This window comes from Azolla caroliniana, unplaced genomic scaffold (assembly GCF_043228905.1).
Source record: "Azolla caroliniana isolate FFs.n. ecotype wild unplaced genomic scaffold, voAzoCaro1.0.p SCAF_6, whole genome shotgun sequence".
NCBI classification, from domain to species: domain Eukaryota; kingdom Viridiplantae; phylum Streptophyta; class Polypodiopsida; order Salviniales; family Salviniaceae; genus Azolla; species Azolla caroliniana.
Window position 1 is genome coordinate 1,587,456 of NW_028230441.1, and position 18,978 is coordinate 1,606,433.

Genomic DNA, 18,978 nt, shown 5'->3' on the forward strand with positions numbered 1-18,978 from the left:
TCTTTACCTATGCCCATGACATCTTGCTCTTATTGCTAGAACACATCTTTAATAGAACTATGTGTGACGGTTTCCCTACTATCTCAATATAACATACCAATCTTCAAGAGTAGAGCCAAATAATGCTAAGCCATTATGGGACAATCATGATTGGCCATTACTTGGCCAAATTGTATGGAAGAGGGCAAAGCATGTACATTATAAGAGAATTATTGTTGCTTTGTGAATTTCCAAAAATCCTTCAACACTACCACATGCTCTACGCATGCAACAATTAGAAGCCCTTGGTGTCCCTATAGATTATGCGATGCAGAATCTATGCATTGTATGAATATGTATCGAGAAACCTAGGTACACTCTCCTAATGGGTTATCAAAGGTTGTATCTCCAACAAAATTACCACATGTTGATGGTATCATGTCGATCTAAGACACTCTAGAGATACTAAAAAAGACATGTAAATGCCTTAAAATTAATTTATGAACAGTTTATGTTTGTCAATAGAAACTGATCAAACTAAAATGATGGTATTTAACACCACTTGAGCATGGCAACAAGTTTAAAACCCAAATTCTTCTTGGACGATCAAGAAAAGGTGGCATTCCCATTATCATACACATACTTAGGAGTGATATTGATAAGGTATCGGTTCTCTGTATGAGAGGATACTTGTGCTTGAATTTCTCATGGACATGCGGAGGTTGCTACTCTTGAAAGGCAACATGCATGTTTGCAATTTCAAGATCCACGAACTAAATTGCAACTATTTTATATACTTGTCACACCACCTTCTTCCAACTTCCAATATAACTTGGATTGTCACTATCTGAACATGAACAAAGCGGAAATGCATAGAGTGATCCAAAATGATATTATCAATGTGGAAAACAAAGTACCATTGATAAACTCCACAATATCTCTTGCTAGGAAGATGACCCCACTGTAAGAAACTTTTTACACACCAAAGGATGGATTCGTCATCAAGCCCTCTCATATGGATATACATCTAGCCTATGTGCTACATAATGTGATAGGGTAGCTACAAACTTCTTCATGTCAGATAGAGATTGAAGGAGGCAAATATGCACAAATACCCCCAAAAGAAAGAATTTGTGAACTATGTTATTATGAAGTGGAATCTGAAGGACATTATGTTTGTCATTGTATTGATTTTTATGAAATAAGAGGGAGATACCATTGTCTTTTTAAGCAAGGCTTTGAAATCTGAGGACGAGTTTTTCTTGTTAGGACTCAAGAGATATAGGGAGAGGTTTTTGAAGGACAAATATACAACCACACAATATCATCAACAAAGAACAATCGCAACTTTCTTTAGCCCCATCATCCTACTTATGCTACAAATTAGTCAAGAGCTACACACATGGCCCAATGGGCTCTCAATTATTGCAAGGGGGTTTCAATAGACAAATCAATAGCAACTTGTCATGAATATGGGCTCTCTTGGACCACAATCTCACCACCCTTGTCATTGACAAATAAAACCATTTTCTCCCATTGTCGCAAGTGTGTTCCTCACTTTGGAGACCTCTCCTTTTCGAATTGACGTAGGCAAGAGAATTTTTTAAGACAATAATAATATTACAATATATTTCACTTGAGAAACTTACATGTATAGATTACAAGATTATTAGTCATGTCCTATTCTATTTTATTTGCTTTTTTACTTAGTTACATCTATTTTGATTTGTTGTTCTCAAAGGAAGAGACAATATTTTAAGGTCGAATCTCTTGTGTGGTCTTATAGACCATTTGGCCTGTTAAAAACGTGTTTATGTATATATCTTTCTTTCGTCTTTCTCTAAACCTGTCGAGGGTTTCTTGAGGGAAATAACAAAAACTTAGGGAATATCTAGGAAAATGAAGAAAAATGTAGGGGCTATTTCAATGTTTTTCCCTATCAACAACGTCGACCATATAAAGAGGTAATATTAACATTGTCTCGTCGATCATTTCAACATCAATTGTATAAATCCCTAGTTGTTTTAACGCTATCAATATTACAAGAAGGGGCACTACTAAAATAAGCTTCATTTATGGGGCATTGAATGTTATAATGCTTTAAATGAGGGAGCTTGATGGATAATTTTGTGATAATTTGGAAGGCGCACAATAGTACAATAGCCAATGCTAAGATGGTGTTGTGGAAAAATACAAATAAATGGGAAGCTAAGAACAACCAATTGAAAGCTAAGTGAAGGCAACAAAAAAAAATGTTTAGGTGAGTTCAAGCTCTAGTCAAAGATTCTACACAACAACATTCTAGAAAATGTTCTACAAAGAGCTAAATAGAGCAAAGAGAGTTCAGGGGGTTGGAAAAATGAGACAATTGAGTCAATTTTGAATGCAATGTTCCGTAAGGATACATGCATAAGTTTGATAATAGCAATGACGTCAACAATGGTGTTGCATCATTATTAACTGCAAGGTATCAACATGTGCAAAGTGATGGCATGCCAATGGGGATATGTAATTGGGTTCTGAGCACAAATATTTGGGGTGCTAGCTACTATCGAGTTAATAAAAAATTCAAAACAAGAATTAAATGCTCCAATATTCTTTTGAATTTTGGATCCTCTAGAACATAAGATAGAGTTATATCAATATGTTTATAAGGTGGCCTAGCACATTTTACATTATTTATGGTCTCTAGTATCTTATCAACATTTTTTTCTCGCATTGCATTAAACATTGTGTACCCTTGCATGTTGCATGTATGGTGGACCGTGCATGAGCTAAAACATTCATTGGGAATACTAAAGAAACGAGAAGAAATATTCATCCATGGACCATGACAAGTATATTAAACTATTTAGGATTGCTTGCACCAAAGATCCATAATTATGTTGTCCATATCACAATAAATCATAGGATCATTGTCATTAGCTAATCATGCATCTTATGGTACACCTTCTGATGTTGGAAGACGTATTGGTTACGTGTGATGGTGAAGTGTATACAACAAAAAAAGGGCACATGAAAAATGTATCGTGGTCCCAACATAAAGGAGATCTATGAGGTACCTATAATGGCACCACAGCCTAAATGTGTGCATGAAGTAATTTTACCCACACAAGGAAAATTTTGATAAAATAAAAGTAAACATGCTATATACTTTAGAAACTCAAATAATTTCATCAATGTGTCGTCCGACAAATATTTCTGCATGAGGACATCAATTAGAATTCAATATTAGTGTAATAATGATTTGTTTTTCTATCATCTTAGGATAATCATTTGTCCTTATTGTAGTGAAGCAACAGTAAAAATAAATCCAAATGATTACCAACAAGAAAGTGTGAGTTAAGGAAACTTATGCTCATGGATATCATAAGAAGTATAGCAAGCATGCAAAGGTAATCATAGTGACTTTTGGAAAGGAAAGTATGGATCTATTTTAGGTTGACCATAATGGTTGTGTGACATCCAAAGTGTCCATATAGCTCATTATCTAACAAAATTGAAAACAAGGGACATATGGTTGCAAAGTTTTGGTCATGGATCCAACTGCTGGTCTAAATTGGAATTATGTCATACCTTCTTTTATGTTGCATAGCTGATAGTTATTGTTCTACTTTCTTTTTTTTCGCAAAAAAAAACTCCTTTCATTAGTTATAAAATTTTACGAATGAGATTATTGTGTACAAATCCCTGTAGGGATGCGATAGTTCCATCTTATGTGGATGCCCACTGACTCAAGAAAGGGAGAGGACGACCATTGTTCGATGAAGGCTATTCGTTGTCTTTCAACTCCATCGGAGCCGCCCTTGAGGCCATCATATTGGCTCTTTAGAGTGGCTACAATTTCACTCCATATCTCTTGCAGTAACATTGTTGGATGTGCGGTTTGGTTGGAGAAGACCCGTCTACATCGTTGTTTCCATAGAATCCACAGAGTTATTGAGCTGACCAATTCCAACGCAACTTGAGCTTTGTCATTAAGAGGAGTTGAGTGGACATTGCCGATGGTGGAGAAAAAAACCTCTTGTGCTTTTATCACCAAAGTCATCCCCTCCTCCTGATGCTCGTATCTACCAACTGGGGTCTGCCATGATAGCCAACATATATTTCCCCACGTGATTGAGCCTTGCACCTGGCATAATTGCAAAAAGTGGCCAACCCCCCGCCATATTCGATGGGATGTTGGGCAGTCCCACAGAGCGCGTCGTATTGATTCTACTGCATTTGGGCACTCTACACAATTAGGTGAGCTAAGGTTCCCACGTTGCCATGCTCCCACTGGTAGTGCCTTATGTATTAACAACCATTGGAATGTGGTAATTCGCCTTGCGTGTTGTTGTTTCTAGATTTTCTGCCAAAACTTGGTGATAATTGTTTGAGAAACTTGATATGTGTGCCAGACCTTTGCAACAGCCGGCTCTCGGGCGGTTTGAGCAGCTAGAATGTGGCGACCCAATCTAGTTGTGAATTAGAAGAAAGGGATGGGTTTGCTTCCTTACCCCGCGTAAGGATCATGCCATGTCCATTGCAAAGGGTCCCAACTGACCTTACGTAGCCATGTGTTTTCATGAGCACATATGTGCCAATCGGGTTGGACTTTGATCGAATCAGGATCTACAATCCATTTATGACCAGTATAAGTGAGTACTCGAATTACATTATTATGTGTGTCTCGCAATTCAGAGCCTTTGGTCCTGTCTAGTGTTCCCCTACCTTTCGGGATCAAAGATCCCTCCTCTTCGTAGCCTATCCATTTCTCCATTGTCATCCTTTGAGTAGCAGCTTCCCTAATCAGTAGAGCGTTAATGATTTTCGATCTCAAAGTCCATCTGCCCCTAATTCCATGGAGTATGTTGGCTTCATCTTGTAGTGGTAGTGATAGAAACCGTCTCCAACATTCTATACTTTTCCTGGACCTTCTGCAATGTATCCCCATGACAATCCCTTACTTGATCCAAGTAGTTGATGAGATTCATCCTTGATACATGGGTTCCATAGGATACGTTGACTGAACCAAGCAGGTTTGGAACTCGGATGATTGCACTTGAGCCCTCGTCTAATGTCACATCATGCCTTCCACATGGATGCACTGAATCTATCTGTCAAGATTCGAACTCTTGACACAACCATGTTATAATCTAGTATTATGAGTTAACCAAGATATCTAGTACTAGTTATGTATGTAATTGGTCCTTCTTATTTTGCTAGCATCATGTGCATAATTGCTCCCTTGTAGTATTTACACTTGGCACGTGCATGCATACCTACATGCTCTATTGTAGATTCACATGCGTGCAACAAGTATGCATGCCATGTAGTATAAATAGAGGAGTTCACCTTGAAGGAATTCAAGGTGAACAACACCAGTTATGGAGTCTTTCCTTTAATACTATCTTCTTTCTTGTCCATTTGGTTATCTTCTTGCTTGTCTCTTGAGTTTATGATCCGTGACAGTTTGTTCACCTTCCCATCCTCATAGCTCTCCCTCTCATAAGCCATAGCTATGTCCGACTCAACTAGTGATTTAGGCCAAATAATGGTAGCCTTACGACAACTACAGCTTGAAAATGAAGCTCTTCGAAATTCTTTAGAAGAACTTCAAGTTGGTACCTCCCTATCCTCACAACCCCCGAACCCTAGTCTCCCACAACAACCTAGCCTAGAGCCCGATCTTCTACCAACATCTAGCCTAGCTTCGTCACAGTTTCTTGAGCCTAAGGTTAGCCTCCTAGAAAAATTTGATGGAACGAGGTCACGTTTCCGAGGGTTCATCAACCAAGTTCGACTTATCATTCGGCTACAACCTCAACGTTATGGAGATGGTCTTCGACAAGTCGGCCTTGTGGGCACCCTTCTCTCTGGTCCGGCCCAAGCTTGGTTTGCACCATTGGTAGAAACCTCATCACCTTTATTGGAGGACTTTCCTACCTTCCTCGCCGAGTTAGAGGCCACATTTGGCGATACAGACTGACGACGTACAACTCTTAACAAGATTTATGCACTCGAACAAGGTTCACGTGCAACTTCGGTCTATGCTTCCGAATTTCGACAACTAGCATGCGACGTCAATTGGGATGATCAAGCTTTAACTAATCACTTTCTGCGCGGTCTTCGAAGCAATGTCAAGAATCTTCTCTTAAACTTTCTGGAGCCCACCTCGTTATCCCAAGCGATTTCACAAGCAGACCATTGTGACAATCGTCTTTTCGAATTTCGCCAAGAAGAGCGCTGGACTTGGGTTCCACCTCATTCACTTCCACGCCATGCCCCGGTCATACAACCCCAAGCATCCTCACACTCGCCTACTTCGGCAGATGCTCCTGTCCCCATGGAAATTGATCAAGCCCGATTTCGGCCATTGACTGATGTTGAACGACAATTTCGGCGGGCTAATGGCTTGTGCATGTATTGTGGCGCCTCCGGTCATGTCGTTCGCCATTGTCCTAGGAGTACTCGCCCACAATTCCATCGAGCTAACGGACCCCAACATCCGGAAAACAACATCGTTCGGTTGTAGTAGGAGCCATGCAACTGGACATCTCCCGTCGCCCACATTCTCTTGGTTCCATTGCCGGACCATCAGGCAATTTCACATTGGAGGTATGGCTTTCGTTTAACTCTAGTTCCATTCAGTTTGTTGCTTTACTTGATTCTGGGGCATCTTCTTGCTTCATCGACGTCGCGTTTGCCCAAGCACATGGCGTACCTGTCGTTGGCCTCTCAAAACCCATTCTAGTTGAAGCTATCGACGGGTGCGTCCTCTCGTCAGGTGCAATTACTCAAGCTACAATCCCATTAGGGCTTCGGGTGGGCTCACACCAAGAGGAGCTCACCTTTTACCTCATCGCATCTCCTCGACATCCGATCGTCTTAGGACTAACGTGGTTGGAGGCGCACAATCCAATAGTGGATTGGTGCAACCACTCGATCACATTTAGCAAGCCAAGATGCTCGTGCAAAAGTATGAAGGTAAATTAAGTTTCCTATCCTTCGGAGACAGTCGACTCCGAATTGACTACCTTATCATCGGTCCAGGATGGGTTTGTTTGTGGCGCCATTTCTAACACACTCCATGTTATTCCCGAAAAATACCAACACTTCTCTGACGTATTTGAAAAATGCAATGTTGATCGTTTGCCTGAACACCGGCTCTACGATTGTCTGATTGATCTTCAAGAAGGTGCGTGTCCACCCTTTGGTCCTCTATATGCGTTGTCTGCACCAGAGTTGAAGGCCCTTCGTGTGTATCTCGATGAGAACCTCGAGAAAGGCTTTATTCAACCTTCTAAGTAACCAGCCGGGGCCCCCATTTTATTTGTGAAGAAGAAGGACGGCTCTCTACGCTTATGCGTCGACTACCGAGGTCTCAACAAACTCACTGTGCGCAACCGTTATCCGCTACCTCTGATCCCCGAACTCCTTGATCAGCTCCGAGTTGCGCGTGTCTTCTCCAAAGTTGATCTGCGTGGAGCGTACAATCTAGTACGCATCAAGGGGGGGGATGAATGGAAAACCGCATTTCGAACCCGGTATGGGCATTTCGAATACAAGGTAATGCCTTTTGGTCTTACTAACGCTCCCGCAGTTTTTCAACATATGATGAACAATATTTTCCTGGAATATCTTGATCTTTTTGTTGTCATTTACCTCGATGATATTCTCATTTTCTCGCCAAACATGGAGGAGCACACTCGCCAAGTCCGATTAGTTCTTGCCAAACTTTGCGAGCATGGCCTTTATGCTAAAGGCGAGAAATGCGAGTTCGATCGTACCTCGATCGAATTTCTGGGCTACATCATCTCGCCCACTGGCATCACCATGGATATGAAGAAGGTCTCTGTCATTCAGGCGTGGGCGACTCCCAGGCGACTTAAAGATGTGCAATCCTTCCTCGGCTTCGCGAATTTTTACCGTCGCTTCATCAAGGGGTTTTCCACCCTAGCACAACCTCTTATCGCTCTCACCCATAAAGGCACTCCATTTTTATGGACCTCGGAGGCACAAAATGCGTTCGACTCACTCAAACACGCATTCATCACTGCCCCGGTGCTGCTACATGCCGACCCCACAAAACCCTTCCAAGTCGAAACCGATGCCTCTAACTTTGCCATTGGCGCCATCTTATCCCAGGCAGACGACAACAACCTAATGCACCCAATGGCTTACTATTCCCAAAAATTTACGGCATCTGAAATCAATTATCCCATTTACGACAAGGAGCTTGCTGCTATCATTGCTGCCTTTGAAGAATGGCGACCCTACTTGGTCGACGCACAACATCGTGTCCAAGTAGTGACTGATCATAAAAATTTAGTTTATTTTTCCACCACTCGTACTTTGAATCGAAGGCAGGCCCATTGGTCGACATTTCTCTCTGACTACGATTTTGAGATCGTATTTCAACCTGGTGGCCAACATGGGAAGGCTGATGCCCTTTCTCGTCGAGCTGACCTTGCACTCCGCCCTAGGGATGCTGCTTATGCTCAACAATCTAGACGTTTGTTGAAACCCGACCAATTGCATCTTTTTGCCACTTGTATGTTGCAGGATGATTCTTTACTCCAACAAATCACTGATGCATCCAAGACCGATGCGTTCGCCAACGAGATTCGAGATAGTCTGCAAAACCCCTCCAAGGAGACCAAAAGGAAGGATCTTATACGTCCCAGAGGGCCCATGTCGCACCCGGGTGTTGCGGGAATGCCACGATGACCCACTTGCAGGTCATTTCGGGGTTGCGAAAACCCTCGAGCTAATCTCTCGGGGGTATTGGTGGCCACAACCATGGAAGTTGGTCAAAGAATACATAAAGAGTTGTGAGGTTTGTGCTCGCTCCAAAGCCATTCATCATCGGCCATACGGCTTACTACAACCGCTTCCATGTCCTCGTCGTCCTTGGGCCTCTATCTCTATGGACGTGATAACTGATCTACCCTTGGTCAATAGCTATGACTCGGTGTTGGTCGTTGTCGATCGGTTTACGAAGATGGCTCACTTCACTCCATGCTCCAAAACCATTTCCGGAGAAGGAATGGTGCATCTCCTACTCAACAATGTGGTACGCTTGCATGGACTCCCCAATGATGTCATCTCGGATCGTGGACCCCAGTTTGTCTCTCACTTCTGGCAGCGCCTGCTACAAACTTTAGGCATCTCTGTCAAGTTGTCCTCCGCTTATCACCCCCAAACTGACGGGCAAACGGAGCGTGTCAACCAAATCCTTGAGCAGTATCTTCGGTGCTCGGTTAGTTACCAACAAGATGATTGGGTCAACTTACTTTCGCTCGTGGAATTCGCCTACAATAATTCTCTCCATGCATCGAATGGCGTCACTCCCTTCTTTGCCAACAACGGTTTACATCCTCGCTTCAACATTTCCCTTCCTACCACTTCCGTGAACCCTTCGGCGGAGGATTGCGCCCGCATTTTGGAAGAACTACATCATGATTTATCCTTGGAGCTTAGTCTTGCTAGTGAACGATACAAGAAGCAGGCTGATCGCCATCGATCTTCCACTCCACACTTTGTCGTTGGAGACATGGTCTGGTTGTTACGTCGACACGTCTCTACTACTCGTCCATGTGCGAAACTTGATTACAAGAAGTTGGGACCATTCTGTATCATCGAGTGCATCAATCTCGTTGCCTTCCGGCTCGCCCTTCCATCCAACTTCCGGATTCACGATGTTTTTCATGTCTCCCTCCTCGAACCCCATTATGCTTCACAACTCCCAGGACGTCAAGACCCACCACCACCACCTGTGCAATTGACGACAGGGGAGGAATACAAGGTCGACCAAATCCTTGACTTGCGTTGGCACCGTCGACACTTGCAATACCTCGTCCTATGGAGGGGTTACCCCATGTCTGAGGCCACATGGGAACCATCGGCAAATTTACAAAATGCCCCAGAGGTCGTCCAAGATTTTCATCACCGATATCCCCACAAACCAGCGGCCGATTTGGGAAGACGGCGTAAGAGGGGGGATAATGTCAAGATTCGAACTCTTGACACGACCATGTTATAATCTAGTATTATGAGTTAACCAAGATATCTAGTACTAGTTATGTATATAATTGGTCCTTATTATTTTGCTAGCATCATGTGCATAATTGCTCCCTTGTAGTATTTACACTTGGCACGTGCATGCATACCTACATGCTCTATTGTAGATTCACATGCGTGCAACAAGTATGCATGCCATGTAGTATAAATAGAGGAGTTCACCTTGAAGGAATTCAAGGTGAACAACACTAGTTATGGAGTCTTTCCTTTAATACTATCTTCTTTCTTGTCCATTTGGTTATCTTCTTGCTTGTCTCTTGAGTTTATGATCCGTGACACTATCCTCCAATTGGCGGGAGAAACTAGGTTTGAGATCCATGTTTAGAATCCATCCCGTTTGGGGGGCCCAATTGACCCCTTTTCGTGGCCTAAAGTAAGCGAAACGTAATCGCAATAGCATTTTCCAATAGTCATTTCCTGGTTGGAGTCCTTGCACCACAATTTTGGCAAGTAAGGCTTTTGATTGTGAGAGGGGATCAATAAGACCCAATCCCCCTCTCGACTTAGGTGTTGTGAGTATAGGCCACGTCACCTTGGTGCGAGTTATGTGATCTTCCTTACCAGACCAAATGTAGTTGCGTACCAGTCGTTGAATCTTATGTATACTTTCCTTGGAGATTGTCCAACATGATAGATTGTACCATGTTGTTGCGAGTAGTACCTGGTTTGCCACTATGATGCAAGCTGCTAGCGACAGTTTTTTCAAACTACAATGTATCAACTTGTGTTGAATGGAATGAATAACGGGTGTAATCATAGTTTCCGATGGTATGTTGAAACCAATTTGGAAACCCAAATATTTGGTGCTCGCTCCTTGAGTGATCCATTTGAAAGCAGGATGTGGGTGCCACGCAGGATGTGTTTCATTAGAAAGCCATATTGCACAAGATTTGTGCCAATTGATCATGGCATTGGATCTCTTGCAAAATATGGCTAACCCACTTTCTAGCTTTTGTAGGTTTTCCAAGTCCCCTTGCAGGTAGACCGTTGTGTCATCTACAAATTCTATATCCAGGACGCTTTGGTGAGAATGAGGCACAGGAAGACCACGTAGGTTGAGATGCCGCAAGTTGAGAAAGCAAGAGAGTGCATATATGACATGTTTCAAGTAATATGTACAGTTTTCAAGTAATATACTAAGGTGCATCATTTCTTTTCTTTTTAAACAAGAAAAAAGTCTTGGTCAGGGAACCCACATCCAAAAGATCTTGCCAAAACTACAACCAATAGATGTTAGTTGTAAGAAATATTGTAGGTTTAGTACAAATTTGTTGATAGTGAGGTCCTTTTACAATGCATGTATAATTCTTTTATTTGTGGTTCCACATCATTTATAGGTTCAAATTTCCAAGCTTGGAGCAATAATGCTACAAGTAATACTCTAAAAAAACATCTTCACAAGAAGAGATGTTCCTTGAGTTATTTATATGCCAATTGTTCCATATGGCATTGCAATGCATATCCACCTATGACGTTGGTTTTAGGCCAACGTAGATTTTACTAGTTGAATGTCTAGAAACCTTTCAAATAACTTATTAAATACATTGGTTATATATACCCAAGGAAATCTTCTTTCAACTTTGAGGAAAGTCGATACAAATTTGTATGACTTTGGAAAGGTCATACTCATGTGTGCTTTTAATTGTGTATTGTACCCAATGCTTTTAATTGTGTATTTTCAAACTGCAAGGCTAGGATTACAAAATGGCCTCAACTATAACAAATACAACAATGCTTGGATTAAGCCAAAAAGCAAACACAATAGTTTAGAAGAAACAAGATAGAATGTTTTCTTGAATGTGCGTGAGGAATCTAACTATTAGACAAATTCATTATTCAAGCCACTTGTAGAATAAATGGTCATATGGGATGTTAATGGAGTCTCGTTTTTGCTCTTCCTTAGGGGCATGGTAGGTCATATGTGCATTTATTCACAATTGATTTCTATTTGAAAGGGTCTAATAATATGGTTTTGCACTTCTAATGTCATGGTTTACCATAGGTAAAGTAGTTTCCTTAGCTCTTCGAAGGAGAAGGCACAACTTCATGCCATATTGTCAAGATATTCAATTTCAATCATCATTTTTGTTTTGCATTAGTATGCTAAAATTGAATACAGCCAATAACATGTGTGCATAAGCGGCAGACAAAAACTTCCTTTAAGTTGCTCACATTTGATGGTACCATATCGCCTCCCACATAAATTGAGTTGTTTGTTTTTTAAGTTATCCATGCCCTTATTCTTTATTTATACACCAGACTCATAGGTTACTCAATGTTACCTAGTAAGGGCCCAAATTGTCCGAAAACAACTTCAACATCAAAATAAATAAGGATGAGCTTTATATCTTATAAACAGGAACCATATCAATTGAAAGTATACTAAAATAATCATATGAAATCATGAATCTCATAAAATCTCTATCTTTACTTTAGGAGTGTGGCCACTTACTTATGTGCATCAGTCACATAGGTTAACCAATTTTACCTAGTGAGGATCCAAATTGTCCGACAACAACATCAACATCAAAATAGATAATGATGCATTTTAGATCAAATAAATAAGAACCATCTTCTTTTATAGTAAAAGTTACTTGCAATGTTATTCCCTTAGCAGACCTACCAACATAGAGAATGGGAAAGAATTATGAATATTGGCAAATCTCAATGTCTTTTTCCAAGACAAGAAGCTACACGTGCAAACAAATGTGTATGCTAGAATATTATAAAAAACTACCCTTTATTGAATCATTCTAGTCATAATTGGTTTAGATTAAATAGCCACGTCCAAAGCTTCTTCCATGAGGTACAAGGATGTCCAAATCAACTCAAGTAACACTTCGGATCATCATGTCATGAAGTGCACAAATTTAGAGACGAAAACGACTAATCTTAAGACACGTGAGTTCAAGAAAATAAGGTCTTAGCCTATTCAATTCAAACATTATTACATAGGTAAGGATGCCGATGCATGTCATGTTTACAAAGGACTGTTTGAATGTCTGGAATTCTATATGTTACTTAACATTAGGATATTTATATGTAATTTTGGGGATTTAAAAGCTTTTGATCATGTGTACGACACTAGAATGATTTAATGTCACATACTTAACTTGGACCTAGATTAACATTTCCTTTTACATGGTAAGCCTCCGTAATCTATACAAATTATATCATTGGTGTCTCTAAGGAAGACACGATCTCATGACGACATGGGATGTTATGGGTTACACTTGTGTGAATGCTTTAAAAAAACGGGGGAAAAAATCAAAACATGCAAGCCAAGCTAAAAATGGGATTACACGATTTGATTGAATTAAAATTGATATTGTTAAATCTTACAAGCCTATCGTGCCAGGGATGAGGAGATTATAAGATTTTCAACTTTTCAAAAATAGCCACCAAGCTCTGACTAAATAAACATCCCCTTATCTAAAAGCGCGATCGAGGCATTGTGAAGAGTAAAACACATTAGTCACAATGTGAGACATACAACATGTCCTATGAAGTCTTGATAGAAATTAAGTAGACTAGTAGGTACATTGAGTATTGATAAAAGGTTTTCTATGAGCCCTATCGTTATTATCTATTATCATATTGAATTCAGAGGGGAAGGAAGGCAAAAGAAAGCAATGGGGCTAGATGGGTGATGATGGCAAATTACGAGGGAGGGACATTAAAAGACCACCGTTTAAAGATGTGAAAGAAGCATGCTAGGATCTAGTGTGTCAACTTTCAAGGTACAATACATAGACAGTAACATAGAATGATGAGCATTTGTAATAAGTGACCAATGGTGGTACATTAATGTGTTGTTTCTAAAGCTCATTGCTTAATATAAATAGGAAATATTCATAGCCACCTCTCTTAATCACACACATTGTGACCATTATTTCTTTATGCTTATCTTGCCTAAGTATGGCCGCTATTTCTCTATGCTTATCTTGTCTTCGATCTCATTAACCTTCCATTAATGTTAATCATATCCATACCTAAGATTTATTAGTAGGGTAAATTTGCTACTATTTTGAGCAATCCCTAACCTTAGCTTGCATTATGGAGAAGATCAGCCCCTCCCCCCTTACCACCACCTCTTCCAACAACTTCACACCTAGTCAATATTATGGAATGGACCCTTCATTTGGTGCATTGTTGTCGTATGATGATATTTATAGCATTGGTAATAATCATGAATTGAACTTTGATGGTGAGTTTCAAGATTATCAAAGTTCTTCATGGCAAATACATGATATTGGAGGTCCTATAACCACAATAAATAACCATAGCATCAACATTCCCAATCCAAATGAAACCATAAAAAGATGTATTGATTCCTTTACGAATCAAAACAACAATGAAGAATGCATTCCTTCTCTCACACCATTAAGGCCTCCTCCTGGATATCCTCATCAAAATAGTGATAATCTTGTCACTAGTGCAAGCTCACAATTGTCAACTAAAGCTGGTATAAAAAATTGCAGCACTATGAAAACAACCCTTCGCAAAGGTACATCTCTATACCGTGAAACACATATAAATTCAGAGCGGCAACGTCGTAAAACTATGTCTAACCTCTTCAACGCATTGCATTCCTTACTCCCACCCCAATTAAACCTCAAGGTAAGAATATAAATAAACATAAATGTTCCTACTTTATATCTCTCATATGCTTCATTGAATTATAAAATTTGCTTGGCAATGAAGATTAATGCTACAATGTGAAACGATTGACTTCATATGTCACATAAAAAACTTTGATAGTTATAACTTATAACATAATATGTGTCTCACCACTCTACACATAAACTTTCTTCACCACGTGCATGTCTCAAAATATGATTTATGTGCTCGAATCAAAGAAATTGGATGATCATGAAAGGCTCTAAGACCTTTTGATGCATCCATAGGAACGCAGTGGTTAGAGTATGAAAATAGCAATCAAGTGTCATAATTACGTTTCACTATCTTCTCATTGACTCTAAAATGCCAAATATAAATTTGATCCTACAATCTTACCTATCAAATATCAGTAAAGAAATGCAATAAATAAGTAACATGTAGTTTTCTTTTTTTGCAGCAAGATAGGTGTACAATGGTTAAATACGTCATCAACTATGTGGGACATTTACAAGAAAAAATTAATGATTTAGGAAAGGTGAAAGCTGAACTAGAATCACACGTTGACAAGAAACGGAGCAATGGTTATATGATCTCCAAGAAAACCATACTTCAATGTAACCAAAATGCCCACAAATATAATCAATATGAACCTGAAGTTATTGAGAGAAAATCGAGGTGTACTACTAGATTTCAAAAACCACTTAGTGTGACAATAAGATTTTGGGGAACCATGGACATGTTCATAACTTTAAGTCATCCTAAACAAAGAGGTATTTGGTCAAATGTTCTTGGCTTCTTGGAAGAAACTTTTTCACTTGATGTGCAAAGTGTTACTTTCTCTGCCACCTCAACTCTCTATTTGCACTCCATTTATGCCAAGGTATGAACTCCATTAGTGACATATTTAACCTCTCTAATGTTGTGTCCTAGTTGAAGATTTGATCTCTCTTACAAATACAAAAACATTACATTTTCTGATCTTATTATTTTGAACTCAAGTTCCTACTTTATTGTACTTGCAACCAGGTTATCCACGCTCACCAAATGCTATCTACTGAAGAGCTGCAATCAACAATTATGGACTTCTTACATGTATATTTCAAGTAGTAGTATGAAAACAACGCATCCACCTATCAAATTAGTTCAAGTAGCAATACATAAAGAAAGTATCTTCCGGAAGAAACTTGAGTTTTCTAGTATTGTCACCTTCTAGCCTAATGTAAGATAATTTGGCATTGGTGATGGAATATATTTTTTTGTCATGCTATAAGATAATGGTCGTATCTTTCAAACATGTGGATATAATCACTCAAATTTCAGAATTCCTGTTTCCCTTTAAACTTTGTCGATAGGAAATATGTGATCAAACTCTTTTTATTGAAAACAAATAGATATGTTGACGAAGCTTGATTTAACATTCCTACAATGGCATATGGTATATGCTAGCGTCAAACTAAAAAAATGAATGCTTCACCTACATTGACGGGATATCCTCCTTCGACCCTTGATGATCTCAAAATTTCCAATAATATCAAATGACATTGGCAATATCCGTCTGTCCATGAATTCCATTTCTATGGATTGTGATATGTCTTGTTGTATTGCATATGTGCTAATAAAAATCCTTAGGTGTGAATATATATCCATGTGCTCGTTATTGTTGGTACTTTTGTGTTTATATGAATCCTCATGCTCATGTTATATGGATATCTACGTGTCCACACATGCATACAAGTGTATATGTGTATGTGATGAGATCCATGGACTACATATGGAACATCATGTGATGAGGTTGGATGTGATTGTTAAGAACAAGACCACATTTTCAAACCTCGTGTGTAAGTGTCTCTACCTATAAGACACATAATTTTAATTGTCTGATCTACATCAACCTCTAGTTTCAGAATTTGAATCCTCATCTCATTGTTTGAATCAATCATTTTTCCATTCGGCAACGCTTTCTTCTGCAATAAAGGTACAAGTATTTTGTAGAATACTTAGAAGCTATTGTTCCCATTATAAAGTTTTCAAGTAGCAAGTTATAATTTCAACTAACATTCTAGTGAATGGAGGCACATTTTTCTGAACACCTATTGACACCGAGGAAGTTATTACTATAAAAGTACTCAACAATTTTACCCTGGCTACAAGTTTTGAAATAAGTTTCCAACCTAGCAAAGTGGTTGTGTTCAACACAATGGTTTGTTGTGTGTAGGTGTTAATAACCAAAAGATTGCGCTATTGTTTATTCTATTACTCATATACATATATGATATTTCATAATACTCTACTTTATATACTTTACTAATGGGTAATTCTTGTGTTGCTATGTGTGAAGTCCCGAGTCACAAGACCAATCTTTTTTGCATAAAAATACTACATATAGTTATGTCCAAGATGATTCTACATGCATAGATCACACATATCTATAACCTATAAATTAACAATAGCATGTGGTTCCATCTTTTTCTTGCATTTATTTGTCTTTAGAAACTACTCATGGTATAAATATTAAAAATGGCATAATCACTCTCATATGCTCCTAGAAAGTTTAATAAGTTGAAAGCATTTAACTCATTCTTGTTCGTGATGATCAAGGTTTTTTCCCTTCTTTTGCCACACAATTTATATACTAATGTTTGAGTCATTGTCTCGTCATCCATACATATCCCGTTTGTCCTTCTAAACACATAGTAGTCTTGTATTTTGCGATAATGTTCCATACTTTAGTTAGTGTGCTCTTAGTGTATATATGTGCATCCAACATATTTTTAGTTATGTCAAATACATCCATCATGCTATTTATATACTAGTCTATCAATTCGTGTCTCATCATCCATGCATTTATCTTTTGTCCTTGTAAACCAATTGTTTCTTGTAGTGTTTTAGTGATTTCTCCTACTCAAGCACAAACTATATGTATCACAATATACTTGAAGTGTGGCTATCATTCCATAGAAAGAGTTTGATATGGCTCTCTTAGCTATTGTGTTCTCCTTGCCATGCCCTTTCAAATCTATATTTGAACTACTTTCATGCATTAACATTGATTATCAAAATATTTTTGGTTTGCATAGGGTTATTATAATAAATTCCGAATGTGTTATTTTGGAGTAATCAACAATGGTTCCTTTCTATTTGGAAGTCTCAAACTCAAGCCATGTACGAGTACCAAAACTTAAATGAAAACAAACTCTAAAACCTTTAAACTAAAATCATTCAAACAAAACCCTTTGAAGGATTTTCAAGCTCAAACTCAACAATTCAAGAGATCTAAAAACCAGTAAGCTAGTTTCACTGTTCAATTTTAGATTTTCTCTTGAACTAAATAATTGTCAACGGTAAACTTAAATTGCTTTTTTTAAATATGTATATAAACTAAAACTTAAAAATAATTGTTAGGGTTCAAAGTCAAAACTTCAAAATACATTTTTTGTATTACATATTACATGATCTATAATATGTAATCAGTATTTAAAAAATGCACCCAAATTGTTAAGCCATGGTTTGAAGTCAAATAAACCACAAATTATTAAGCGATAAAGGCTCAAACCAAACCAAATTGGTTAAGCCATTAAGGATCAAGTTACACTTTCGCAGTTTGGTTTGGGGCTCAAACCGAAGTGTTGTAGATTATTATTGATATGTTGGGAATGACCATTTGGATAATTGGGGATTGCTCTATATATTCTAGAAAAAGAAATCTTATTAATTGGATTTCAAAATCAGTTTTAGAGGGAATATCACATAAAATGAGCTCGTTAAGGATGAAAGTAGTTCAAAAGGATTATGGTTTCATTATAATATTCATTTGTCATTTGTTGGCTTGGATGAGGGATAATAAGCATAGCGTCAATCAGGTCAAATAAAGTATACATACCAAAACATAAATCTTGACATCTTCAACTGTGGATCCTTTTTAAAGTATGTCCATGAGTCATTAGGTCCTTCTAAATACTTCCATTCATGTTATGGATAATGGTACGTTATGCTTTAATATATTACATAGATGTCACTTTCTCTAAGGACCGCTCACTCTTGATTTATGTGACCTAAGTTTCAATATTAGTCCAAAGTTCAAACCTTACATACCATATGCCTAGTAGATGGGGCATGTATAAATAATGCAAAGCTCTTGATGGCATAATAATAGAAAGAGGGGACAAAAAGGATTCTACTTTATTCTAGTGAGATGAAAATACACATAATTGATCGTACACAATTGTGGCACTCGAACTAAATTAAATGAGTTCCAAATCCTTATTCCTAATAAGTCACTTAGTTTGGGGATCAACCTAGATAAACACGAACATA

General features: G+C 38.7%; 1 protein-coding gene across 1 annotated transcript; it reads left to right on the top strand.

The window, feature by feature from the left end:
- The first annotated feature begins 13,929 nt into the window (after positions 1 to 13,929).
- Positions 13,930 to 16,043, top strand: LOC147862463 (uncharacterized). The gene is made up of 3 exons (XM_087321420.1): positions 13,930 to 14,664; positions 15,122 to 15,544; positions 15,691 to 16,043. The coding sequence occupies exons 1-3, from the start codon at positions 14,101 to 14,103 to the stop codon at positions 15,769 to 15,771; spliced, it is 1,068 nt and encodes a 355-aa protein (XP_087177546.1). The 5' UTR covers positions 13,930 to 14,100; the 3' UTR covers positions 15,772 to 16,043.
- Positions 16,044 to 18,978: the final 2,935 nt, after the last annotated feature.